At 43.2% G+C, this 27,016-nt stretch overlaps 1 protein-coding gene across 12 annotated transcripts in view; it reads right to left on the bottom strand.

Annotated features, from left to right (window-relative positions):
* Positions 1 to 2,172: 2,172 nt before the first annotated feature.
* Positions 2,173 to 27,016, bottom strand: part of PLEKHG1 (pleckstrin homology and RhoGEF domain containing G1) — a 241,729-nt gene continuing 216,885 nt past the window's right edge. For 6 of the 12 annotated variants that reach the window (XM_077999539.1, XM_077999541.1, XM_077999537.1 and 3 more), the window contains 7 exons: positions 24,940 to 24,973; positions 23,362 to 23,457; positions 20,805 to 20,843; positions 18,355 to 18,377; positions 15,355 to 15,447; positions 11,062 to 12,685; positions 2,173 to 3,343 (listed from right to left, as the gene is read on the bottom strand). In XM_077999539.1, the coding sequence (XP_077855665.1) occupies positions 2,280 to 3,343; positions 11,062 to 12,685; positions 15,355 to 15,447; positions 18,355 to 18,377; positions 20,805 to 20,843; positions 23,362 to 23,457; positions 24,940 to 24,973 (2,973 nt within the window). In that variant the 3' untranslated portion in view covers positions 2,173 to 2,279. The remainder of the gene's footprint in view (positions 3,344 to 11,061; positions 12,686 to 15,354; positions 15,448 to 18,354; positions 18,378 to 20,804; positions 20,844 to 23,361; positions 23,458 to 24,939; positions 24,974 to 27,016) is intronic. The other 6 variants (XM_077999544.1, XM_077999545.1, XM_028847228.2 and 3 more) reach the window with 1 other exon arrangement.

Below are 27,016 nucleotides of genomic sequence, written 5' to 3'. Positions count from 1 at the left end.
AGGTGTGGTGGTGGGCACCTGTAATCCCAGCTACTCAAGAGGCTGAGGCAGGAGAATCACTGGAACCGGGGAGGTGGAGGTTGCAGTGAGCCAAGATTGCACTCCAGCTTGGGCAAAGAGTGAGACTTGGTCTCAAGAAACAAACAAAACAAACAAACAAAAAAACTTTCTTGTGGTACTTATTTTTGATTGTTTCATCTTGAAAACTCATATCATGTTCAAATAAAGACAATAAAGAAGGAATGTTTCCAGACCATGCCATTCAATGTGGACTTTCCTTTATAAGCTATAAGAAGAATACTTTGGAGAAGCAAGAAACTTGGGTTATTTTTTGTTATTTAAAAAGAAAATCAAATGCCTTAGGTACCTATTTGTAAGATAAAAATGCTCATATTTTATGTTTTACAGTTAAGAAAAAGAGGCATAGGACTTACAAAGAGAAAGAATTATGTCACTTACTCAATATTACTGCTTACCTTTAAATGAAGAGCCCAGGCCTCTTTCCCTACATATATTATTGTATCTTTTAAAATAGAAACTAAGAGCATGGTAGAGAGGCTGTAGAATGTACACCTGATTAAAATGAGAATACAAAGGCCACCGCTTGAGAAAGCATTCTTGCTGCATTAACTGCAATCTTCAATAAAATCGAATATGTTTATAAAGTCACAATTTATCTGCCTTCATTTTTCTTTTTAGCTTCTTTGATTTTGCTTTTTATTCAAAATGTCTTATTTTTGTTTTTTTTGTTGCCTAAGGAGTTAGATTAGTACACAGTGTCACAATGAAATGTCACAAATGGTCAGAACATAAAAGGTGTTAGTCAGCACCTAGTAACCAAAGATTTCATTCTTTTATATACCTGAAAACAATGAAAAAAGGCTCCCATGTTATGTGTGGTTTAGGAAATAGATTCTTGCCCCATTCCTGCAGCCAATGACTCCTCAGGGCCAGGATCAAGGAGGTCATTTGGCAGAATCCCAAACTCAGGAGGATGCATATGCAAAGCTGCTCTGGAAAGGGTAAGTTTAAAGTGCTTTGTCTGATTTTAGCTCATACTTAACTTTGTATTGATTAGAAACAGGCACACAACATGGTCTGGTGGGATTTCAGTTTTGTTTTTTCTCTTTCAACTGTCTGTCATTTGAAGAGGTAATCAAATGGTTCCCAGAAGGTCATCCCATCTTTTTTTTTTTTTTTTTTTTGAGACGGAGTCTCGTTGTGTCACCAGACTGGAATGTAATGGCATCATCTCAGCTCATTGCAACCTCCACCTCTTGGGTTCAAGGGATTCTCCTGCCTCAGCCTCCCGAGTAGCTGGGACTACAGGCAGGTGCCACCATGCTCGACTGTTTTTTGTTTTGTTTTGTTTTGTATTTTTAGTAGAGACGGGGTTTCACCATGTTGGCCAGGATGGTCTTGATCTCTTGACCTCGTGATCCACCCCCCTCACCCTCCCAAAGTGCTGGGATTACAGGCGTGAGCCACTGTGCCCAGATCATCTTTTCTAATAGTTAAGTCAGTCTGCATCTTATTGACCTTGGTTTTCTCTAAGTCATTAAGGAAATCATTCATTTCACCCCAGAAATTATGTATAAACATGATGAGCAGCTCATTCTCTAGGCCTTGTCCAGGAATAGTGGTAAGGGGTTTTGCGTACAGAAAATGGGTCCTGCTACATTTTGATTTTCAATAGTCACACAATTTCTGCATCAAAATGAAATAAAAGAATACCACCACAAAAACTCTAAAATGGAAACCTCAGACTACACACCAATTACAGATCTCTGGCTTACGTTATCCTAAGGTCTTGCCACAAATATAACCAAAATGTGAGATATAAGCATAATTCTTTCAACAGCTTTCGTTGCCTTTTAAAACGTGACAAAGTCTCCTTGCTGCCTTTAAGTCACAGGATAAAACTACCTGGGCCTTCTGGATAATAGGAAAGGATTATTGCATTCTTAAGGTGTGGGCACTATTGTCAGGTTATGGCCATCGTGTTAAAAGTCTAAAAAATTTCAAGTAAGATTGACTTACATGAAACATGAAGACACTCAGCATGAGAAAATATACTGTTGATGCCAACATGTGCTACAGTACAATCCTGGCTGCACCGTCAGCCATTTCAAAAAGTTGTGCTGTAAAAGAAAGTATATTTTACACCTCTGGTTCTTACAAAATTGTTTTAATCTGGTACACATAAAATACCTCATCAGTATCTATAATGTTTTATGAGCAAAATAAGAAGTTGATTCAGGCAGTTATTATGAAGAACCTTAAGCAAAGCTGCTTGAACTGAGACACTGAAATTTTTCCCTTAGAGACTGGACAATATTTTGTTGATTGGGAGATGGCCCCCTCCAAAGATAGTCATTCAGTTTGTCAGAATCATTATATGGTGTCAGATATGGTGAAAGCTCAGGTTTGCTGTTAACTGGCTTTTTTGGAGTGCGCGGACTATTCAAGGAATGCGATGTATTGCCGCTGCAGACATTATCAGAAAAGTCAGCATCCACAAACTTTGAGTCAGATTTCCTTCTACGATTGTGAGATGGCTCCAACTCTGACTCATCTTCTTCTGACTTGATTTCCACATAGTCATCTTCATCTCCATCAGTCTCTTTGAAATTGGAAAAATAGTTCTGTGTTGCAATTTGGGCATTTAAGGGTAAATTTCTATTGACCACCACAACTTTCTGTGAGTCTTGGAGTGTGAGATCTGAGTTTTTTTCAGTGTCCTGTGGATGCGAGTCAGCAATATCTGGCAGTAAGTCCTGGTGACTCTCACACCTTGAACTTCTGTGTAAAGACAGCAGCTGCTGCTTTCCCATGTCACTAGGGTAGTTGATGGAGTCCATTGATTTGTTTATCAAGACGGAGGAAGATGACTGGGACCTGTGATAAGGCTGAGATTTTGCACTGATCCCTTTCCGACCTAAGGAGTTGTAAAGATGGTCCTGACACCAGTTCTCTTTGCTGGGCTGACTTACTACCACGCTGCATCTCTGCACAGAGCCCAGCAGAGGGTCGGAGGTTTGAAGAGAAGGTACAGAGCAAGCTGCGGACAATTGCCTGGGAGTACTTTTTGTGTTGATCTCAAACGTGGGATATCTTGACCTCAAGTCTTGCTCTGGTGGGAGACAGAAATCTGCTAACTCTCCATTACTATAGGTTGAATGCAGAAGCCAATCTTCACTACCATGGTGGACCTGGGAAGGTGACGCAGACCTCAGGAGGGAGGATTCTTGAGGGCTGGCCCAGGCATCCTTCTGAATTTTCAAGGGAGACTCTCTGAATACAATCTGGTCATACAACTGGGAATACTCAGCAATCCTGGCACCTGGAAGGCAAATATTGAAACAGTAAATACACACAGGATGATTCCTATATGTGAAGATTAAAAATAAGAGAATAATATTCTAACCAACATATTTTAAAATTTTGACAGTGGACAAGACTAAGTGATGTTTAAGGATGAGTAATCATTGAACTCTAAGCAACACACACACACACACAAATCCATGGTTTAATATAAATAAAAATGCCACCTAAAAGTTCATTTAATTTCATCTAATTCTCCATTATTCTGTTTCAACAGTAGGTCTGCAAGCGTCCACTATATAGAATGAAAGTTTCTAGTGTTCTTTATAAGCATAAAACAGTGTCAGTGCTGAAAACATGCATCATAAAAATAAGAAAGTCAGCACTTCAGCCTGGTCAATGAAAAATCATTCAAGCAGTGTTTAAAAGCAGCATCGCAGGGCTGGGTGTGGTGGCTCACGCCTATAATTCTAGCACTTTGGGAGGCCAAACCAGGTGGATCACTTGAGGTCAGGAGTTCAAGACCAGCCTCGCCAACATGGTGACACCCCATCTCTACTAAAAATACAAAAATTTAGCCAGGCGTGGTGGTGTGCACCTGTAGTCCCAGCTACTTGGAAGGCTGAGGCAAGAGAATCGCTTGAACCTGGGCGGCAGAGGTTGCAGTGAGCCGGTATCATGCCACTGCACTCCTGCCTGGGTAACAGAGCGAGACTCCATCTCAAAAAAAAAAAAAAAAAAAAAAAAAAAAAAAAAAAAAGCAGCATGACCACAATCCACAGTGCAATGGCTACCCCTGGCTTCCAATCATTCTTCTTTGCTCTCAGACAACTGCTCCTAGAGGAGTTGGCTCCTGGCTGTTCCTGTACTTCTTGCTTCCAGACAGCCCTTCACCGCCATTGTCTGGGGAACCAATGTCTACTAAGGAAAGTTCTCCCCTCAAGTGCTTCAAAACCACATGTATTGACTAACTCACATCTCATTTCACATCCCCAAGAAGCAGAGCACTAAAGCCTAGGCCGCCAAGACATTAAGAAGGAACTGTCTGTGCATGTACTCAATAATCTAATGCCCTCTACTATTGGTTCAAGAATAGGACCTAACAGTTACTTCCACAAAAGCTTTTGCCACATAAAATTAAGCCACAAGTCCATTCTCCCCTTTGCCCTGATTCTGAGTACAGATATTTCTAAATATTAATACACTAACCATGCTATGGGTAGGAGATTCTTTTCGGCTAGCAATAATTTAAGATGGGAGCCCAGAGATGTCAATTTCAAGATCTGCCACCTTGCCCAATCCAGGTACCTGCACAACCAGCCTAGAGTCAAAAAACTCTAATGCAGGGGTGTCCAATCTTTTGGCTTCCCCAGGAGACACTGGAGGAAGAAGAACTGTCTTGGGGCACACATAAAATACACTAACAGTAGTGATAGCTGATGAGCTTTTTAAAAATCGCAAAAACAAAACAAAACAAAAAAACCCTTAATGTTTTAAGAAAGTTTACAAATTTGTGTTGGGCCACATTCAAAGCTGTCCTGGGCTGCATGCAGCCTGTGGGCCATGGGTTGGACAAGCTTCCTCTAATGCATCCTGTGTCTTGCTCAGACCACATTGACACAATCTCTGTGGAGGAAATGTATCCTACATATGACAACCAGCAGTTAATACTGTTTTCTTCTTCTTCTTTAAGCTATTTACATATTTAATGATGTGTTATCAGTAAACTATTTCTTGAACTTAAACTATTAATAAATATTCATTTAGGTGAGTTTTGCCATTTCTTCTGAGTCTATCTTCTATGAGGAGAGAAAACAACCTGTTATTGTTTGACCTTTAATTGTAATCCCAATCCCTCGCCCCCTATTCCCTGCGATCAAGGTAAATAGTCTAACTTCTCATTACACACCTATACTCAGATCCTTTGAGTTTTCAACTCCAAATTCCTTGGAAGAACAGAGATTATTAGTGTTGAAATTTCTGGTTACAAAAATTTGAGAAATGATTCCTTAAAAGGCTCAGTAAAGACTCTTAATACTAACTAGGGTTTAGCAACATCTTAAGAGAAAGAGTGCAAAAGTCTCCACAGACACCAGTGTGCCCATGGTAGCCATCCTGAAACCTATAATATTTCATTAACTATGAAACCCAATCAAAAACAGCTGGGCCTTTAATATAGTCATTAGTTAGCAGACCTGCCTGAAAGGTAGATGGTCTGCTCAAGTCATTCTCACATATGGCATAGCCCTGAGCCTGATCCCACAGCTGTATCAGGAAGGCTTTGAACTTCTACAAGTTTCCAAGAAGACGACAATTTTGGAAAATGTAGCAAAACTTTAAAAATTCAAACAAACTCTTCCAGTATCAAAATTTAACCATCAAGTTTTGTAAGAACAATCAGATCTTGACTTTAGCCCAGATAATCTGAAATCACATACCATCTAAAATATCCACAGTATTTCCCAGGCCTGTGTCTTCCTTATTATATGCTCCTTGACCTTTGCTTAATCAAGTCCTACCCATCTCTCAAGATTTTCCATAAGCCCTATCCTTCTCCTTACTTGAATCATTTTCTGATTTCTCTTCTCTGAAGTCTTATACAGTGTGTACCTAGCTGTTGCCTATGTGTGCATACACACACATGCAGACACACACAATTTGTATTGCTGTGTTGCTAATTTGCTAATTATTTTATGTAGGTTACTTTATGTAGGTTATTTTCATTTTAGGTTTTTTTTTTTTTTGGGGGGGGGGGGGATGAAGTCTCACTCTATTGCCCAGGCTGGAGTGCAGTGGCACGATCTCAGCTCACTGCAACCTCCGTCTCCCCGGTTCAAGTGATTCTCCTGCCTCAGCCTCCCTAGTAGCTGGGACTATAGGCGTGCACCACCATGCCCGGCTAATTTTTGTATTTATAGTAGAGACAGGGTTTCACCATGTTAGCCAAGCTGGTCTGGAACTCCTGGCCTCAAGTGATCCATCGGCCTTGGCCTCCCAAAGTGCTGGGATTACAGGTGTGAGTCACTGCGCCTGGCCATTTTATGTAAGTTACTTTATTAGTCCTTGAGCTTTTCTTTTCTTTTCTTTTTTTGAGACATTCTGTCAGCCAGGCTGGAGTGGAGTGGTATTATCATAACTCACTGCAGCCTCAAACTCCTGGGCTCAAATAATCCTCTTGCCTCAGCCTCCTGAGTACCTGGGACTATAGGCATGAGCCACTGTGCCTGGAAACTTTTAATTTTTAAATTTTTTGTAGAGATGGAGTCTTGCTATGTTACCCAGGCTGGTCACAAACTCCTGAGCTCAAGCGATCCTCCTGCTTTGGCCTCCCAAAGTGCTAGGATTACATGTGTGAGCCACCTCGCCTGGCCTCTGAGCTTTTGGTCTGGGAGAATAATGCTGTACATTTCGTTTAACTCCCTATATATCACCTAGCCTGGTTCTAGACAGAAACTGGTCTCAATAACTAATTCATTACTCAGATATTTTTTTCACTCCCTCCTTTATTTTACTTATTGTTCTGACTTCTATTATCTCTTATTTTACTTATTGTTCTGATTTACTTATTGTTCTGATTTCTTTTGAGACAGAGTCTTGCTCTGTTGCCCAGGCTGGAATGCAGTGGCGCAATCTCAGCTCTCTGCAACTTCTACTTCCTGGGTTCACGCGATTCTGCTGCTTCAGCCTCCAGAGTAGCTGGGATTACAGGCGCCCAGCACCACACCTGGCTAATTCTTTATATTTTTAGTAGAGACAACGTTTTACCATGTTGACCAGGCTGGTCTTGAACTCCTGACCTGGAGTGAGCTGCCCACCTCAGCCTCCCAAAGTGCTGGGATTATAGGTGTGAGCCACTGCGCCCAGCCTCCTCCTCTTATTTTAAGCCTAGTTTTAAAAATGGATGCACTTTCCTGAGACCATACCATTGGGAGTGGAAAGGTGGCCTGGAAATCAGGTCATAGCAGAAAAAGGGGAAGCAAGAAGACAGCTAAAATGCTTCCTATAGATAACTCATAATGGGAACAGTTTATCTTTGGATGATAGAGTTGACCATTTATCAATTTTGAATAAAAGGTATCTCACTAGTAGGCAATACAGGTGTGAGTCACTGCACCTGCTGATCTAAGGGGGTTTTTTTGTTTGTTTCAACTTCACCTTCTAAGAGAGTTTACAGCTTGTGTGACATCTATGTGAACAAGAAACAAGCTTCCAGAGCTCCAGCTGTAATTAAACAGATTCTATTAGCCAGATGTATAGGGGAACAGTGAGTCTGAGATGACACCTCTGGCCTAAAAAGCTTCATATTAGCTGAGTTAAGGCTCCCCCATATCCTTAGTTCTAGTATTAACAGCTTGTATAGAACATATACGTTATGATTACATGATAATCGCAAGAATGTCTCTGGTTTATTGCCTTTTTTGAGATTTGAAAGTTGGAGTTCTTATGATCTCAGACAAAAATTTAGAATAATCTTTGCCAAGGGAAATATCAAACAACATTTTAATCCTCCAGACAGGATTAAAATCAATGTTTCTGATGTTGCTCGAGATGCAGACAGAAGCATAAAATTGTGCCTTCCCTACTCTACACAAGGAGGAAAATTTCTCAAGCCTGTATGGAGTTTTCTCCCATGTGAAACGTCACCAAAAAACCCAGAAACCCAAAGGCCTCCTTGCTGTCAAAGACTATCAGGAGGGAGGTCTGGTGGAACAAGATGACCAGCATGCTATGACAGGCTCTAAGATGTGGGAGCAACTGGACCTGGTTGGGTGATTTATAGGCAGAAATCTGACCCGGGGCCTGGAGACCCCGGCTAGAGAGTTCAATAAAGATGCTCGAGAGTTTCAGCAGGTGAATAAGGTGCTCCTCCTTCCGCACAGCACCGAGAGCAAGCTCCTGGCAAAGCGGCAAGGCCCACACGGAGAAGTCTGGAGAATCGGTCCATTCGATTACGACGTCCTGTGCCCAGATAAACAAGAAAGAGAAAAGGAGTCATCATGTCAACTGATGGAAAGCCTAGTGGGCACAGGAAGTGGTCTCGATCACCCAGCTGGAAGAGGTGTGGATATAACTCGTCAGGTCCTAAGGACGTGCCCCTGCCAGATGGCGGGGAAGACAGCACTCTCAGAAGATGACTTTGGAGAGATTTCCTCCTCTTTGCTGGGGAGAATGTCGACAGGAGCCCACCATGTCAAGAAAGGACCCAGACGCAAAGCTGAGAAAAGATCCTGAGGCATCCCAAGACACACCAGCAGGCAAAACAAAAAGGAGAGCCAACTGGAAGTGAAAAGAAAACCCCAATGTGAAATCATTTAATACTTAAAAGGTGGGTAAAAAAGAAGACTATTTAAGGTAGTCGTAGGCCCTAATGATTCGGTATCAAAGGACATGCTTCTATCAAGATTGGAGCTTTGTATTTTAACAGGTGGTCCATATTCAAAACGACCTGCCCCAGAGAATTACTACTTTTTCAATGACAGTCTGTGGGCATAACCCATCATCATAAAAAACTCTAGCATTATATTTTCTCTTATTCTGAGGAGCCCCAACCCAGACTTAGTCAGTGCTTGCAACTGCCAATATACAACTGTTTCTAAGGCCATATATATTCCCCTACCCCACCAAAATTGTCCTCCTGCAGCTGGAACTCAGTCACTTTCCCTGTAACAGCAAACCAGCTTAGCAAACGCTAGCATCAGAATAGGGACTTGAATTACTCATAGCGCATCACGGCAAGGAGAAAAATACATGCATTCTGGTCTCACATGCATACAAAACCTTCATTTGATTAAAAAGAACTCAGAGTCTGCGAAATCCTTCAGGCATCAATTCCAGGACTTCGTTTTCCTATCTGTTAAGAAACTGTACTGAAGATTTAAACTTTAGACAATTCTTACTCTCAAAATTAAAAAAAAAAAAGTTCCCTACAGATTCTTGTTATGTAACTTGTGGATTCATTTAAGATTTGGATATCTCTTTCCTATACTTCCGTTTCCATGGATGTCAATAAGTCAGTCCCAAAGACAGCATTTAATAGTCAGTGGCATCAACCTGCCCCAACGTGCTGATAATGAAGCTGATGATCAACGCTTGTCCTGATACTAAGCCATCACCCAGCTTTCACTTCTAATTACAGAATAGACTCCTCTCATTTGATACCAAGGTGGTCCTTTGTGAGAAAATCTGGGGCAGGATTTCTTAAAATACGATGAAAAGGGCATACTATTTGAAATGCATATTCCTGAGCCTGTAGTCAGAAATCTCTCTGCATCTGGAGGTAAAAGCTCCTCAGGTGAGAGCCACTACTCTTGGACTTTTCTTTCCATGACAATCAGGGGCTTTATTCACACACAGGCTCTTCCCCAGAGATCAGTGTTAAATTTTGGCCTTCAAAAAAGCCTAACCATGAGCATCGCATTCCCATAGTCCTCATCCTACAATATCACACCGAAGATTCTGGTTTAGTTGTGCTCCACAAAGGAGTCTAACTAAAGCATTAAACTCAGAAGCATATATGAAAATACTAAATGAGATAGTGCTGAATGCATTACAGCAGCTATTTTAAAAAACCGAGTAGTAGGCCAGGTGTGGTGGCTCACGCCTGTACTCCTAGCACTTTGGGAGGCCAAGGCGGGAGGGTCACTTGAGCCCAGGAGTTTGAGAGCAGCCTGGGCAATATGATAAAATCCCATCTCTACAAAAAAACTACAAAAAAAATTAGCAGGGCATGGTGGTGCACACCTGCAGTCCCAGCTACTAGAGAGGCTGAGGTGGGAGGATCACCTGAGCCCAGGAGGCAGAGGCTGCAGTAAGCCATGTTCATGCTACTGCACTCCCGCCTGGGTGACAGAGCCAGACCCTATCTCAAAAAAAAGAAAAAAAAATTGAGTAGTAATGGAAATATGTGAGGAAACAACTGATTTATAGTGTGAGCAACTAAGGAAAGTATAATGGCTGGCATGGTGGCTCACGCCTGTAATCCCAGCACTTTGGGAGGCTGAGGCAAGAGGACTGTTTGAACCCAGGAGTTGAGATCAGCCTGGGCAACATGGTGAAACCCTTTCTCTACAAAAAATTTAAAAAGTAGCTGGGCGTGGTGGTTAGTGCCTCTGGTCCCCGTTCCTCAGGAGGCTGAGGTGGGAGGATTGCTTGAGTCTGGGGAGGCTGAGGCTGCAGTGAGCTGTGATTATGTCATTGTACTCCAGTCTGGGTGACAGTGAGATCCTGTCTCAAAAAAGAAAAAAAAAAAAGTATGCAAAAAAAAAAAAACCAAACCCCTCTTTTTGTTAGCATGAGTTGGCATTTTTGTTGAGATCCTGAAGCAAGAAACAATGTTATTCTATATGCTTCCAAACCTTAGAAGATTACACACACCCCTCCTCCTCCTAAGAAATTACTGATGTACTGGAAAAATTGGAGATATCACAGTTAAGTTAAAACTGATTGCTTGTTTCATACTTTAGATTACCTCAGAGAAAACTCTTCCTTAAAACATTATCTCTGTAGTTACGATGTTACATGCACACCACCACCTGCCGAGGCCAAATCCTGCTACAGTGTGCGTAATTCATAGGGGGTGATGTGGGAAAGGCCAGGATGGCTTTGTTTGTGGTCTTACTTTGAGATGACAGAGCGTGTCAGTGTTCTCACAGGTATGTCCTTTTAAAGGACATCTGAAATCTGAAAACCGCTCTCCCCTCTTACTTTGGAGAAGGAAGAAGGGCAGGGTGCACATACCAATGGCGGGCCCTCCTTGCTTCTTCTCTTCCAAGATGGCAGCCAGGTCTTTGTGCACGGATTTCTGATGCTGACTGGCCGGCGGCTGCTCCAACTCCGGACTTTTCACTTTTAAAAGTTGATTTGCCTTCTTAATCTTCTGACTGTACTGCCGAGCCATCATAAACACCCTGCTTTTTGTCTTATCTGTGGCCTCCATCCCCAGGTCAGGGTTTTCTGGGTCTGTTTGAGACAGGCCACTGTTGGCCAGGTCATAGGGATTGTCCATGAGGGGCAATTCACTGGCCAGAGAAAGCCGGTTAAGGCTCATAAAAGAGCCTTCTTTAGAAATCAGGTCTTCCTCAAAGGGGCAGTTGGCATGGCTGGCTCTGCCGGCCCTGCTCTTCACAGGCGTGAGGAGAGCCTGGCTCTCGGGCAGGGATAGTGTGGACACAGAGCGCCCTGCCTCCCGGCTCAGCTCAGGGGTGCTCTCTGCGTACAGCCTGTCTGGCACATCATCCTTGCTCACAGGAAATGCTGCCAGGAGACGGTCTCTGGCCTTGTCTTCGTTTTTCTTGATGTAATTTTCCAGGTCATTCCAGATTTCATCTACTTCTTCGGACAGTTTATCAGATACAGGCTTATCAGGCATAGACAGGTTACAGCTGGGAGAGTCGTACAGCAAACTCAGATAATCATGATCAGGGATGTCCTGATGGTAAGGGGCTTCGTCCTCACTGAACTGGAGGCTGTCTTGGGAAACAAACGGCCTCAGGCTGTCACAGCACACGAAGTCAGCCTCCAGTCCCAAAAAGGTGCTCCGCTTTGCACGCTTTAGGCTGCTGCACTTAAAACCCAGCGACGGAGGATCTGGGAGCCCTATGGTGTCATAGATGTTCTCCTCAACCGCTTGGAGTTCATGCGTGCTTTGGCTGGATGCTTCTCCACCTGAGAGAGCGCCATCTTTTTGTGTGTAAAGAGAGCCCTTACTGTGGCCAGCTTGCCTCTTTGTGAAGGCTAACTCTGGGGTGCTCTTGGGGCGAACAGAGTCCCTGGCTGATTTAGAGGGCGTGGATTCAGCTTCTTCCCGCTTAGCAACCATTAGTTTTAGGTCCTCATAACTGATGTTATCATAGACATGGTCAATGTCATCAATGGTCAACTCAATGGATGACCCAAAGGGAGCCATTTCCTCCTGTCCTCCTGTTTTGGGGCCGTTCTGCAGTTCCCTAGTTCTGTCACTAGGTCCTATTTCAGGAGGGCACGTGTTGCTCTCCCCAGCACTGCTGGCCCGCCTGACAATCCTGTGACCAGAGCTGGAGGTCTCTGTGGACTCCATCTGTCCCATGTGCCAGCTGCAAGGGCGACTAGAAGTGCTGTCTTCACATAGTCGGGTAGAGTTCAGATCTGAGGAGGAAAAGGACGGCACGAACATCTGATAATCATCTTCGTCATCCTCGTTCTCCTGCGGGGACCGCCGGCTGGGAAACAAGGCTTGCCTGATCTGGTGATCGGTCCAGATGTTTCTGAGGGCTCCACCCGTTCGAAGCACGCTGATCATGGCGGAACTGCTGGGCTGACTGTTTCTCTGGGCAGGAGATGGCCTTGCTGAAGTCAGCTGGGGAGATCCTTCCTCTCTAGAAACCTGAGGAAGATGGAAACATATCAACTAAATCACAGCACCATGGAGAAGACACATAACTCAGGAATTTCTCCTGTGTTTACATGCTGCCTCCCCCACTAGGCTTTAACATTCTTTTATTTTTTTTTTTTCTGAGATGGGGTCTTGCTGTGTTACCCAGGCTGATCTCAAACTCCTGGACTCAAGCAATCCTCCCACCTCAGCCTCCGAAGTAGCTGGCACTACAGGTGTGAGCCACTGCACCTGGCTGAGTGTTTAACTGACTTGAAAAGCACTTCAGATATTTTCAAAAAAGGAAGGACAGGAACTAATATATACTTAGGAACTAGGCTGGGCAATGTGCAGACATTCTCCAAACTTAATATTCACAATCATTTTATGAATTAGATATGATCGTACCAATCTCATAGTAAGGAAATCTAGGTTCCTGAAGCTTCAGTAACTTGCTCTAGTCAGTAGTAAGGCTGGTGCTAGAACCCAGGTCTAACCCCAAACCCCTTGCCCCAAAGCACGATATAAGCTAAATACAGAAAACTCTTAGATTCTTCAAATAAGTCTGGTGTACAGTTGGCAAATATTCATTGCATAAATTAATATATATAGAAGTGAAGGGCTATGCTATCTGGTTTCTATTTGAGCCTTTCTAAGAAGCTTTAGAGCCAGTGCTTGTCTCCCAGGGGTTTTAGCGTGGTTTCTGGTATACCAAAAGCCCCTGCTGCTGACCTGACCGCACACTCCAAGGATTTCTCTTAAATTTGCAGACCCACCAGGAACATGGCCAGCACTACCTTGGTTTATAGGTTCTAGGCAAAGAGTTTTTATTGTAGGAATGTAATTTAATCCTCTGTTGAGTTAACGATATTTTTACTTATTTCAAAATACATTTAATTAGCATTTAGTTGCCTATAAGGAAGAAAAATAGGAACGATATTAATAATTTTTTAATTTTAATTTTTTTCTTTGAGACAGAATCTCACTCTGTTGCCCAGGCTGGAGTGCAGCCTGGGTCACTTGGCGTGATCTTGGCTTACTGCAACCTCTGCCTCCTGGTGTTCAAGCAATTCTCGTGCTTCAGCCTCTGGAATAGCTGGGATTATAGATGCCCACCACCATGGTTGGCTAATTTTTGTATTTTTAGTAGAGACAGGGTTTTGCTGTGTTGGCCAGGCTGGTCTTAGACAAAGTCCTGGCCTCAAGAGATCCACCCACCTTGGCCTCTCAAAGTGCTAGGATTATAGGCATGAGCCACTGCACCCGGCCAAATTAATGATTTCTAATCAAATAAAACAATGGGTCTTTTATAACGTGGAACCCTTCTGGATGGAGCTCGGTGGTGCAGGCAGGAGCAGATACCCTCTGATCCTATTCTGCAGATAGAAGGATTAACTTCAAAGGCGTGAAAGGGTTAAGACCTAATTAGTGCCAGGGACATATATTCTAATAAAACACTATAGTAACCTACTGGAAATGTCAAATAAGCAAGAACTTTTCATCACATGTCAATGAAAATGGGATATATGTTAATTGGAATATCTATTAGGGAGGGAAGAGAGTAGAGAGACAATAATAAAATTTCATCCTAAATGTTATTTTTCTATTAAAACTTAAGCAATTGAATTAGTCATTTATTTCTTTTCACACATACACACACACACAATATTTATACCTAATATTTGTTCACATATATGTTTTTCACATTATTTAATATACCTTCTTCTTCACCTTACTCAGACTGCACTGTGTAATGTTACAAAAATACAGGCAGTCAGTAACTACTTTTTATACAGTAAAACAAGGTTAATATTAACTAGTTAAATTATGACAAAACACTTTTAAAGTGTAACAAAATTATTTCGTGTTTCTCAGCCAAAAGTGATCCATCCCAGAAAATTCCCATAGGTTTTAGAAAATTAGGAGACCTGAATTGTTAATATTGAAGTTATCTTTTTAAGGTAATTACACTTGAAATGAAAATAGCAGTTTTGGCCAGGCACAGTGGCTCACACCTATAATCCCAGCACTTTGGGAGGCTGAGGCGGGTGGATCACCTGAGGTCGGGAGTTCAAGACCAGCCTGACCAACATGGAGAAACCCATCTGTACTATAAATACAAATTAGCTGGGCGTGGTGGCACATGACTGTAATCCCAGCTACTTGGAAGGCTGAGGCAGGAGAATTGCTTGAACCTGGGAAGCAGAGGTTGCAGTGAGCTGAGATGGCACCATTACACTCCAGCCTGGGCAACAAGAGCAAAACTCCGTCTCAAAAAAAAAAAAAAAAAAAAAAAGAGCAGTTTTTTGGAAGCTGTAAATTTACATAGAATTAATCACTAAGAAAATTGAAGATGCTCTTAAATTAAGAAGTAATCATCCAGGCACGGTGGCTTATGCCTGTAATCCCAGCACTTTGGGAGGCCAAGGCAGGCAGATCACTTGAGCCCAAGAGCTAGAGACCAGCCTGGGCAACATGGTGAGATACCCCGTCTCTACAAAAAAAATTTTAAAAAGAAAGAAAGAAAGAGAGAAAGAGGAAAAGAGAGAAAGAGGCAGTGAGTGAGAGAGAGAGAGAAAGAGAGAGAAAGAAAGGAGAGACAGAAATAGGGGGCGGGGAGAGAGAGAGAGAGAGAGAGAGACAGACAGACAGACAGGCAGGATGGACACAGTGACACACACCTGTAACCCCAGCACTTTGGGAGGTGAAGGTGGTAGGATCACTTGAGTTAAGGAGCTTGAGACCAGCCTGGGCAACATAGTTAGACCTTGTCTCTACAAAAAATGAAAGAATTAGCTGGGCGTGGTGGCGCATGCCTGTAGTCCAGTTACTTGAGAGGCTGAGGTAGGAGGATTCCTGAGCCTGGGAGGTGGAGGCTGCAGTGAGCTGAGATTGTGCCACTGCATTCCAGCCTGGGTGACAGAGTAAGACCCTGTCTCAAAATAAATTTTTTTTTTTTTTAAAGGAAAGAATCAGCATATGGTTGGTCACAATATTGAAAGTCATGGTAAAAACCGCACTTACTTTTGCACCAGCCTCATAATTTCAATACCTCAATTTTACCACAGCCTGAATGAACTTTTTTCCTATCCTTCCACATTCTCAGCATTTGAGCTATTTAACAATGATATTAGCTATCATGTTTTTATTTTTTGAGATGGAGTCTCACCCTGTCACCCAGGCTAGAGTGCAGTGGCACGATCTCGGCTCACTGCAACCCCTGCCTCCCGGGTTCAAGCAATCCTCCTGCCTCAGCCTCCGGAGTACCTGGGACTACAGGCGCATGCTGTCACGCCTGGCTAATTTTTTGTATTTTAGTAGAAATGGGGTTTCACCGTGTTCACCAGGCTGATTGTGAACTCCCGAGCTTAGGCAATCCGCCCGCCTCGGCCTCCCAAAGTTCTGGGATTACAGGCGTAAGCCACCGTGCCTGGCCTATATTAGCTATAATTTATAGAACACTTGCTTTGTGCCAAATATTCCATTAATAAGCACTTTTAAGAACATGTTGCATTTAATCTTTATAACAGTTCTGTAAATTAGGAAACCAAGTCCTGGTAAGGTTAAGCAATTTGCCTGCAATCACACGGTTTATAAATGGCAGAAATGGATTTGAATCCGTGTCTTAAACCACAGCTTACACATGAGCTTAACCGCCTCATACACACATGTACGCAGTCTCAGAATATATATTCTGGGAGAAATAGTAAGCTATTATTAAGAAATATTTCCTGTTATAAACTACTTATTTATTTATTTATGAGACAGAATCTCACTCTGTTGCCCAGGCTGGAGTGCAGTGGCACTATCTCAGCTCACTGCAACTTCTGCTTCCCCGCTCAAATGATTCTCCAGCCTTGGCTTCCCAAGTAGCTGCGACCACAGGCACAAGCCACCACACCTAGCTCATTTTTGTATTTCTTTTGTAGAGAGGGGGGTTTTGCCATGTTGCCCAGGCTGATCTTGAATTCCTGAGCTCAAAGTGATCTGCCAATCTTGGCCTCCCAAAGTGCTAGGATTACAGGTGTGAGCCACCTGTATGACATGCCTAGTTGTTATAAACTCTTTCATTACCAGTAAATCTGATCTCCTTGAATTTAATGTACCTTCAGCACATTACTATTAGGAGATGGAATTTTATCACAAAAAGAAAGCATGGGTATTTTCTTTCTTGCCTTCTGATTGTATCAGGTTTGGTTATGCCCATATGGACCTGGCTTGAGCATTGCTGTAGAAAGTTTCCAAGCAGCTCCTGAGATTGAATTTCTAGAACTCTTTGACAGGGAGATTCCTTCTTTTAGCACTGAGAGGGGCACGGCTCCACAATGCTACTATGGCTGCTTTGAAGAGCAGGGAGCCTTCTGCAGTGACCCCACTTATGAAATCAAAACCTTATGCCATATTTCAGGACAATGAACCAATTAATATTAACAAGTTTCACACGTTTCCAAACAAAAACATGTATTACCTGAAAAAAAATGCACACGCCTCAGCCATGACAATCACTTAAAGGTAAGACTATGTTCGGCCGGGCATGGTGGCTCACGCCTATAATCCCAGCACTTTGGGAGGCCGAGACGGGTGGATCACCTGTGGTCAGGAGTTCCAGACTGGCATTGCCAACTTGGTGAAACCCCCAGCTCTACTAAAAATACAAAAATTAGCTGGGCATAGTGGTGGGTTCCTGTAGTCCTAACTACTAGGCTACTCGGGAGGCTGAGGCAAGAGAATTACTTGAACCCGGGAGTCAGAGGTTGCAGTGAGCCGAGATTGCACCAGTGCACTCCAACCTGGGCAACAGAGTGAGACCCAGTCTCAAAAGAAAAAAAAAAAAAAGACTACGTTGATTTTTAGACATTTTCTTGGTTTTAATGGAAAGATACAACATTTATCAACAGGGTCACTTTGTTTCTGTGCTAAGCCATGGTGGAAATGAGATTGTAGGGATAGGTTTTCATAGCCATATTCTTCTAGATACAGAACATTAAACAAGGAGCCATGATTAGTTCTCTAAGAATTGTTAATTAAGCCCACTGCTCAGTAGCCACACTGGACAAACCACTGAGGTCAGGAGAAATTACCTATTCTTCATAGGTAATACAGTTGGATATAATACCTTTCAATACAGTATACAATTCTTATTCTCCCTCTCCTAAGCTTTTGTCAGGGGAAGAAAAATCAAAACTTGATATGACAGGGTCTCATTCGATCATATGTCATCATCTCTTATGTCAGCAGCAGAACCATATTTTTAGAAGGGGGCCCCTCGCCCTTGTGAATGAAGGCTCGCGCTTGCAGGAGGGGTTATATCCAGGAGGCAGGGGCCTTGGTCTTACACCGGTGGAGGCAAAGGACAAGGTGAGGCGGCTCACGTGAGCACCGGGCAGGTATTACACCCTAAGATAAGGTTACAGCCTCTGAGGTGTGATGCGGGGCAGAGGATGAATAAATAATCACCATGGTTCTCAGATGTGGGCTGGGGGAAGGGAAGAAGTTGATAAGGATGAGTCTTTGCTTAAATCAAATGTAAATAATTCAAAATGTAAAATACCAAATTTCCAAAATGTAATATAACTGTTGACACTTGCAATACGGGCTGGGGCTGAGAGATATGGGGAAGTGACACCTATGAAGGGCGTCTGAAGCGAACATTTCCAAGTAAGAAATGGGATAGAGCTTACCTTTTGGATGTCTTGTGCTGTTTCTGAAAAATAGAAGGTTTCTTTTTTCAAGTTGGAGAATGAAAATGTACCTCCTATATAAGTAAGCACTAATATTTTATAGAACTTAGAAACTTATTACTAGTAATTGAAACCCAACAGACTTCTGGGCCCTATACATCTAATTTTCAGAAAATCCCTGTCAGCTCTCCCAGCTGCATACCCCCACGCTACATCAAACAACTTTAGATGCATCTGAGCGCTAGGTGTCTTCATTAATCCCTGACAGCCATTAACTAACTAGTTCATGCTCAAGATGTTTCATAAGCTTCCGAACAAAAATGTGTTGTTTCCCGAAAAAAAAAATGCACATGCCCCATTCCATGACAATTATGTAAAGATGATACTGCTTCTGTTGATTTTGCAACATTTTATTGGTTTTAACTGAAAGATGCAGCCTTCTTGCAACAAAGGGGTGTTGCCAGTGGAGTTGTGGGGAGAGATTTACATAGCCACATCTTACAGAAGACACCCTTAGAGCTAGCCTAATTATGGTGTCTCCTCTTTAAAGATGATCACAGAAGCATATGAGGTCCTTCCCTCTCCACAGATCCCATCCTCCGAGGAAACAACAGCTGAATGTTTATCTTTCCAGCTCTTGTACTACCCCCACCCCACCACAATAACAGTTTTGCTTTTATTTTTTATTTTTATTTTTTGAGATGAAGTCTCGCTCTGTCGTCCAGGCTGGAGTGCAGTGGCACAATCTCGGCTCACTGCAGCTTCTGCCTCCTGGGTTCAAGTGATTCTTGTGTCTCAGCCTCCCCAGTAGCTGGGATTACAGGCATAAGCCACCACACCTGGCTAATTTTTGTATTTTTCGTAGAGATGGGATCTCGCCATGTTGGCCAGGTTGCTCTCCAACTCCTGACCTCAGGTGATCCACCCTCCTCGGCCTCCCAAAGTGTTGGGATTACAGGCGTGAGCTACCACACCCAGCCTGTTTCACTTTTAAAATAAGGATTCAATATGCAACTTTGAATATTCTGCTAAATATATGCGGACACTCTTGTGAATAGGTAGAGATCTGCTTTATTTTTGACAGCTGTAGAATATTCCATTTTGTGTATGGATGTTCTACAATTTCCTTAAGTATATTTCCGACTGCATGGGCATTTTTATAGTGTCCTATTACAAATACTGCAAACAACAAACTTGTAGATAAATCCGTCTACATGTGGGTAAGTACATCTGTGCAGGTGAAACTGTTGGGTTAAGGGCAAATGTACATTTTAAATTCAAACGACTATTACCAAATTTTGCCCCTGAAGCATTGCAAAAACTTACACTCCCACCAATACTTTTGGAGTGACTATTTTTCTATATGTTTTGGCCAAGCTCATAGTTTTTTCCCTTCTATTTATTCCATTTAAATGTATGGATTTTCTGATTATGAATGTGGATGGCCATTAAAAAATTTTATTGCCAGTTTGTGTGTTTTTGTGAAACAACTGCCCAATTCTATTTTTTTTTTTTTTTTTTTTTTTTTTTTTTTTTTTTTAGTCCTTTGGGCTGGGTGCAGTGACTCACGCCTGTAATCTCAGAAGTTTGGGAGGCCAAGGCGGGTGGATCACCTGAGGTCGGGAGTTCGAGACCAGCCTGACGAACATGGAGAAACCCCATCTCTACTAAAAATACAAAATTAGCCAGGCGTGGTGGTACATGCCTGTAATCCCAGCTACTCGGGAGGCTGAGGCAGGAGAATCACTTGAACCCAGGAGGTGGAAGTTGAGGTGAGCTGAGATCGCGCCATTGTACTCCAGAATGGGCAACAAGAGTGAAACTCTGTCTCAAAAAATAAAAAATAAATAAATAAAAGAGTCCTCTGTCTTTTCTTTTTGATGTATGGAGTTTCTTTATATAATAGGAATATTAATATTTTTATGCCTGTCAAATATATTACAAGTATTTTATGTCATTTGACTGTACATTTTATTTTAAATTTTATTATTATTATTATTTTTTGTGACGCAGTCTCACTCTGTTGCCCAAGCTGGAGTGCAATGGCGTGATCTCAGCTCACTGCAACCTCTACTTCCCAGGTTCAAGCGATTCTCCTGCCTCAGCCTCCCAAGTAGCTGTGATTACAGGCACGAGCCAGTAGGCCTGGCTAATTTTTATATGTTTAGTAGAGACGGGGTTTCACCATGTTGGCCAGGCTAGCCTCGAAGTCCTGGCCTCAAGAGAGCTGCCTACCTTGGCCTCCCAAAGTGCTGGGATTACAAGTGTGAGCTACTGTGCCTGGCTTTGACTATATATTTTACAATGGGACACTTTTATTTATAGAAGTTAATCTTTTTGTAATCAAATCAAATCTGCCAATCTGTAATTTATCTGGTATTTATTTTTGTGTGATTTGATTTAGTGAATATCAAGAAGAATGAAACAAGAAAATATATTTTATTACTTACCACTAGTCTTCAAAACTTTATGTGATCGTGAGGAAGGTTCTGGGAGACAAAATAAAGCCAGCATCATTTGCAAAACCAAATCAAACCTTTGTCTTTATTCTTTATAAAAGGATTATGATTCTACTGACAGATTAACAGAGCTCTATAATTTTTGTATCAAATTTAACAAAATCCCCTTTGCTCAGAGATACATAGGAGCAAGACATTCACTCTGCTAAAATGGTAGAATAAATGTTATGCTGTGTTATCAGGAGTCACCCAATAGAAAAGCAAAATCTGACTTTGTCAATCCTGTCAGTAGCAGAGCAGCTTCCTCAGCTTTCACTAACACCTACAAGCTGATGACGTTCAATTGTACATTCTTTTTTTTTTTTTTTTTTTGAGACTGAGATTCACTCTTCTCTCCCAGGCTGGAATGCAATGGTGTGATCTCAGCTCCCTGCAACCTCTGCTTCCCGGGTTCAAGTAATTCTCCAGCCTCAGCCTCCCAAGTAGCTGGGATTATAGGCACGCGCCACCACACCCAGCTATTTTTTGTATTTTTAGTAGAGACAGGGTTTCACCATGTTGGCCAGGCTTGTCTTGAACTCCTGACCTCAAGTGATCTGCCTGCCTCGGCCTCCCAAAGTCTTAGGATTACAGGCGTGAGTCACCGCGCCCGGCATCAATTGTATATTCTTATGCCAGACCCTGTCCCAAGTGTCAGCTTCAGCAAACTCAACATCTCCATCCCAGCTCCCCTGTCTCCCCTAGATCTGCTCCTTCATCTGCATATCCTCTCTTGGTTATCGCTGACATCACCCTCCAGGGTTAGTGACCAGGCTGTTATTCTACATTTCTCCTATTTTCTTCCATCACAGTCTTGGGGGTTCCCTGTAATCCTTTCCCTGAGTCACCCCTCTCTTAATCCAAGCCTTCATCTCTCAACAAGATGAGCACCACAGCCTCTTATCTGGTCTCCCTGCTCACTTCATTCTCCGCACACAGCCAGAGTTATTTCTTGACAAGGAAATCGTTCTCTGAGTTCACTGCTTAAAATCCTTCCACAGCTTGCAGGATCAAGTTCGAACCCTATGCATGACATACTGGGCCTCCAGAATCAGGCCCCCATCTGCGTATCTCTAGCCACATCTCTTTCCATTTCATCTCACCCACCTCTTCCTCCAGCCCCCAGCACCATCCCACTCTCTCCCCAGGCTGAACGACTGGCAACAGATGTCTGTCCTAAAGTACGCTGGCTCAAGCCTCAGGGCCTCTGCATATGCTGTTCCTGTTCCATCTGCCTCCCCTGCTGCCAGATTCTGTCTTGGGTACTGGTTCTCTGCTCTGTGAAGCCTTCTCTCTCTTCCCTACGGGGTTAATTTCTCTCTTCTTTCTCCTGTTTTTGTCTCTCTGCTCTTCCTTCCATCCAACCAACCTCTGGCACTTCTCCATCACACGGACTAGTATTTATTTATTTATTATTTTTATTTTTTGAGACTGAGTCTCCCTCTATCACCTAGGCAGTGGCGTGATCTCGGCTCACTGCAACTTCTGCCTCCTGGGTTGAAGTGATTCTCCTGCTTCAGCCTCCCGAGTAGCTGGGATTACAGGTGCCTGCCAACACACCCTGCTAATTTTTGTAATTTTAGTAGAGACGGGGTTTCACCATGTTGGCCAGGCAGGTCTCAAACTCCTGACCTCAGGTGATCCTCCCGCCTCAGCCTCCCGAAATGCTGTGATTACAGGTGTGAGCCACTGCGCCCAGCCTTATTTGCATTTTTTGTCTCTGGCACCATGAGCTCCCTGCAAGCAGGAGTCACGTGGATTATTGATCCTTGCATTCCTAGTCCTTAGCAAAGCATAAAGGGGGTAATGAATAAAGACTGCTTCAAATAAAACTCCCAACCTGTCTGAACTATACTTCATGGAGTCTGGTGCAGCAAATATGAATTAAAATTTTAGCTTTGGATAATCTTTTGTGTGTGGAACTCATAGGATGTGATTTTTCATTAGCAACAGCAAATACAGTTTAAGTATCTGAATGCCAATGGTAAGATGTACAAAGCAAAATTAGTTGACTGGCATGCTTGATAGTCACGGGAAATATTAAGTAGAAAAGAGGCTTTTTTTTTTTTTTTTTAGACAGAGTCTCACTCTGTCACCCATGCTGGAGTACAGTGGCACGATCTTGGCTCACTGCAACCTCTGTCTCCCGGGTTCAAGTAATTCTCCTGCCTCAGCCTCCTGAGTAGCTAGGATTACAGGTGCCCGCCACCAGGCCTGGCTAATTTTTATATTTTTACTGGAGATGTGGTTTCTCCATGTTGGCCAGGCTGGTTTCGAACTCCTGACCTCAGGTGATCCACCTGCCTCGGCCTCCCAAAGTGCTGGGATTACAGAGAAAAAGAGTTTTAGATCAAAAGCTTGTGAGTCCCATCTTAAGGCAGCCGCAAATGTATTCAGACCAGCAGTGAGCTGAGAAACCAGATAGAACATGCCCTTTCGTCAGACTCAAAGGGACTTTCATTTCCAGTCCCCTATTAGTATTAAATTTTTATGACAAAATCCTATTTACCAGATTTTCTTCTCAGCCGATACGGAGCAGAACCTTCTTTAGAGCCATACAGTGCTTTCATCTCTCCCTCAGGACTGTAACAGAAGCCTGGATGATCTGTAAAGATAACCACATGCATCAGTGGGACTGCGCTGTCGGGGGCTTCTCAGAAAATGGTTATGGCTAGCGTAGATTTATATGGATTTATTATTATTATTATTATTTTGAGATGGAGTCTTGCTCTGTCGCCCATGCTGAAGTGCGGTGGCATGATCTTGGCTCACTGCTGACCTCTACCTCCCAAGTTCAAGTGATTCTCCTGCCTCAGCCTCCCGAGAAGCTGAGACTACAGGTGACTGCCACCATGCCTGACTAAGTTTTGTATTTTTAGTAGAGACGGGGTTTCACCATGTTGGCCAGGCTGGTCTTGAACTCCTGACCTGACCTCAGGTTATCCACCCGCCTCGGCCTCCCAAAGTGCTGGGATTACAGGTGTGAGCCACCATGCCTGGCCTATATGGATTTATTCTTTTTCATCTGACATGGATATGATCCTTCTCCCACAATTGGTGCTGTATATGTATCTCAGGGCTTTTTGTTTACATTGGGACTTGTAGGAGTCTGTTAGCTGGGATGACAAGCTTGAGCCACCACACCCGGCCAAAAAAAAGTAATAAAAAATAAATAAATAAAAAAAATCTGAAGGCAATTTCTGCTGGCTGAAATGTTGAGGTCTAGAGAATACAGCCTAGCACTCTGCTGGGGTGCTCCAGGCATCATTTCTCAGGTCTGTTGGATGGGAGATGGGAGCCTCAGCTGCAGCGATGGTGGGACTGCGCCTGTTTCCACTTTGCTGATGCTGCTTTTCCCCCTGGGGAGTTAACAAGTGCCAGGCTGGACGGAAGGGAATCAACGTTTGTACTTGATTCCGCAAAGTAAGGTATTATGAAAGGGTTAAGTAAAAGTAGAAGTGTTTTCAGTGCAAGTGTCCAGCAGACCTGATTGCATTTAAAGCCATTGTTTTCTCTTTTAATTCTATTTAATCTGAAAAATAACAAAGACGTGATAAATGCTGTTGAATAAGGTCTTATTTAGTAGGAAGAACCTGGAATATTTCTTCTCTTCTGCTTTTGTAAGCCTAGAAATACACTCACATATGTGGGGTGGTTGTGATTTTAGAATTTTCTGCTGCATCAGGAAAACCAATACTATGAAGCGATTCAGATTCTTGCAGATAATCAATATTCTGTTAGGGATGAAGTGAGAAATGCATTGTGAAGCCCTGGTTTTTGGTGGTGGTAGAGGTTGGGGGTGGGTGGGGGTAGAGTTGACCCTGGAGACATAACTGACATTGTTAGTTGATGCAGAAACCCAGACTGTGGCCAGCCATCAAGGGACTCAGATAAACCTGGGAGAACCAATGTAGAAACAAGCCAATGAACTAAGAAGGGATTATACCGTCCAACCAATTTGTGAAAAGAGTGAATAGAAAGATATTATTTTCTAACAATTGACATTTTCATGAACTTTAAGATAGAAAATGTGATAGATACAAATAGACAATGAAATTTCAAATTGTGTTAAGGAAATAAAACTTACAAATGGCATCCATTTCAAGGATTGCTTGCTTGGCCTGAAAGAGAGAAAGTGGGGCTGTAATTCCAATTGCTTTGTTTTTCTTTAAACTCCAAATCTCAACACAGATCTTATCCCACCTGAATAAATAGAGTTTTAAAAACGTTTAAAAACTCGCTATTTATTTTAAGCATTTACACACAGTTCAGGGAATTCAAGCAGATGAGCGCCCTCATGTGGGCAATAGCTGCTACACCATCAAGGCACCAGAGCTAAGACTGCACCACCAACCCTGTGAAAGAGGACGGAGGGAGGCTGGTTCCTAAGCCCGGCTGATCATTATCACTCATTGGCCAATTTATTAAAAATGCAGATTCTCGGCTGGGCGCAGTAGCTCGCACCTGTAATCCCAGCACTTTGGGAGGCCAAGGCGGGCAGATCACAATCACAAGGTCAGGAGTTCAAGACCAGCCTGGCCAATATGGTCAAATTCCATCTCTACTAAAAATACAAATATTAGCCAGGCAAGGTGGCGGGCGCCTGTAGTCCCAGCTAATTGGGAGGTGGAGGCAGCAGAATTGCTTGAACCCAGGAAGCGGAGGTTGCAGTGAACCGAGATTATGCCACTGCACTCTAGCTTGGGTGACAGAGCAAGACTCCATTGCAAAAAAAAAAAAAAATGCAGATGCTTGCCACCCAACCCTGACCAACTGACCCAAAAACTCAAGGCATGGAGCCTGGTATCTTTATCACCAGCCCTCACCACGACTCTAGGGCTGTGTAACTACTTTGAGTTAATTGCAAAATGGCTGCTGGAAGTTTCCTCTCATTGTTGTCTTTCCTCCTGCAGAATGCTATGTGATTATTATGAGTTAAGTCTCTCTGTTACCCCAACTCCCTGCACCTCTCATCTCTTTTATGTGCCCCAGAGTCTCCCAGAGTGGGACAGCCCTGAAGGACAACGTCTGTGATCCCAGCTCAGGCACTTCACTAGGTGGGTGCTCTCCCATCCCAGAATGTGCTTCCTCAACTGGACAGTGGGATCATGGAGCCTCTCTTTCAGAACAGTCATTAGGATTCAATGATCAGCTCAACTGGTGAGTTCCACCCACCCACCCTCATAGGCAGGGGTCCCCAACCCCCGAGCCATAGACTGGTACTAGTTCATGGCCTGTTAGGAACCGGGCCGTACAGCAGGAGGTGAGTGGTGGGCAAGTGAGAGAAGCTGCATCTGGATTTACAGCGGCTCCTCAAGGCTGGCATTACAGCCTGAGCTCTGCCTCCTATCAGATCAGTGGCAGCATTAGATACTCATAGGAGTATGAACCCTACTGTGAATTATGCATGCGAGGGATCTAGGTTGCAGCACTCCTTATAAGAATCTAATGCCTGATGATCTGAGGTGGAGCTGAGGCAGTGATGCTAGCACTGGGGAGTAGATTAACGTTAGCAGAGAGGTTTGACTGCTCAGAGATCATAATAAATCAATTGCTTGCAGATTCCTATCAAAACCCTGTCAGTGAGTGACAAGGGGCAATTAAGCTGCATCTGGTGGCAGGCTTTATCGTGGCAAGTGAGTTGATGTACTTCAATTGTACGGCTGCATCCGGTGGCCTTAAAAGTATGTTCGAGGCCGGGCATGGTATCTCATGCCTGTGATCTCAGCACTTTGAGAGGCTGAGGCAGGCAGATCACGAGGTCAGGATTTCAAGACCAGCCTGATCAACATGGTGAAACCCCATCTCTACTAAAAATACGAAAAATTAGCTGGGCATGGTGGTGTGCGCCTGTAACCCCAGCTACTCAGGAGGCTGAGGCAGGAGAATTGCTTGAACCCGGTGGGCAGAGGTTGCAGCACCGCTGCACTCCAGCCTAGGCAACAGAATGAGACTGCATCTTAAAAAAAAGAAAAAAGTATTTTTGAGACAACTTCCAATGTCCATACATTCTGGACTAAAGTCCAGGCGAATATCCTGAGATTGCCACAAAAGCACAAAAGCCTGCTTCCATTTCCAACATCCTATCTTTGTAAAGCAGGGTTTTCTGCAGTGACAGCCACCAAAATAAGATTAGAACAGACTGTACATAAGCAACACACCTG

This window comes from Macaca mulatta, chromosome 4, assembly GCF_049350105.2.
Source record: "Macaca mulatta isolate MMU2019108-1 chromosome 4, T2T-MMU8v2.0, whole genome shotgun sequence".
In the NCBI taxonomy this organism is placed as follows: domain Eukaryota; kingdom Metazoa; phylum Chordata; class Mammalia; order Primates; family Cercopithecidae; genus Macaca; species Macaca mulatta.
The sequence above is the reverse complement of the archived record's forward strand: the minus strand, read 5'-3'. Positions and strand labels throughout refer to the sequence as shown.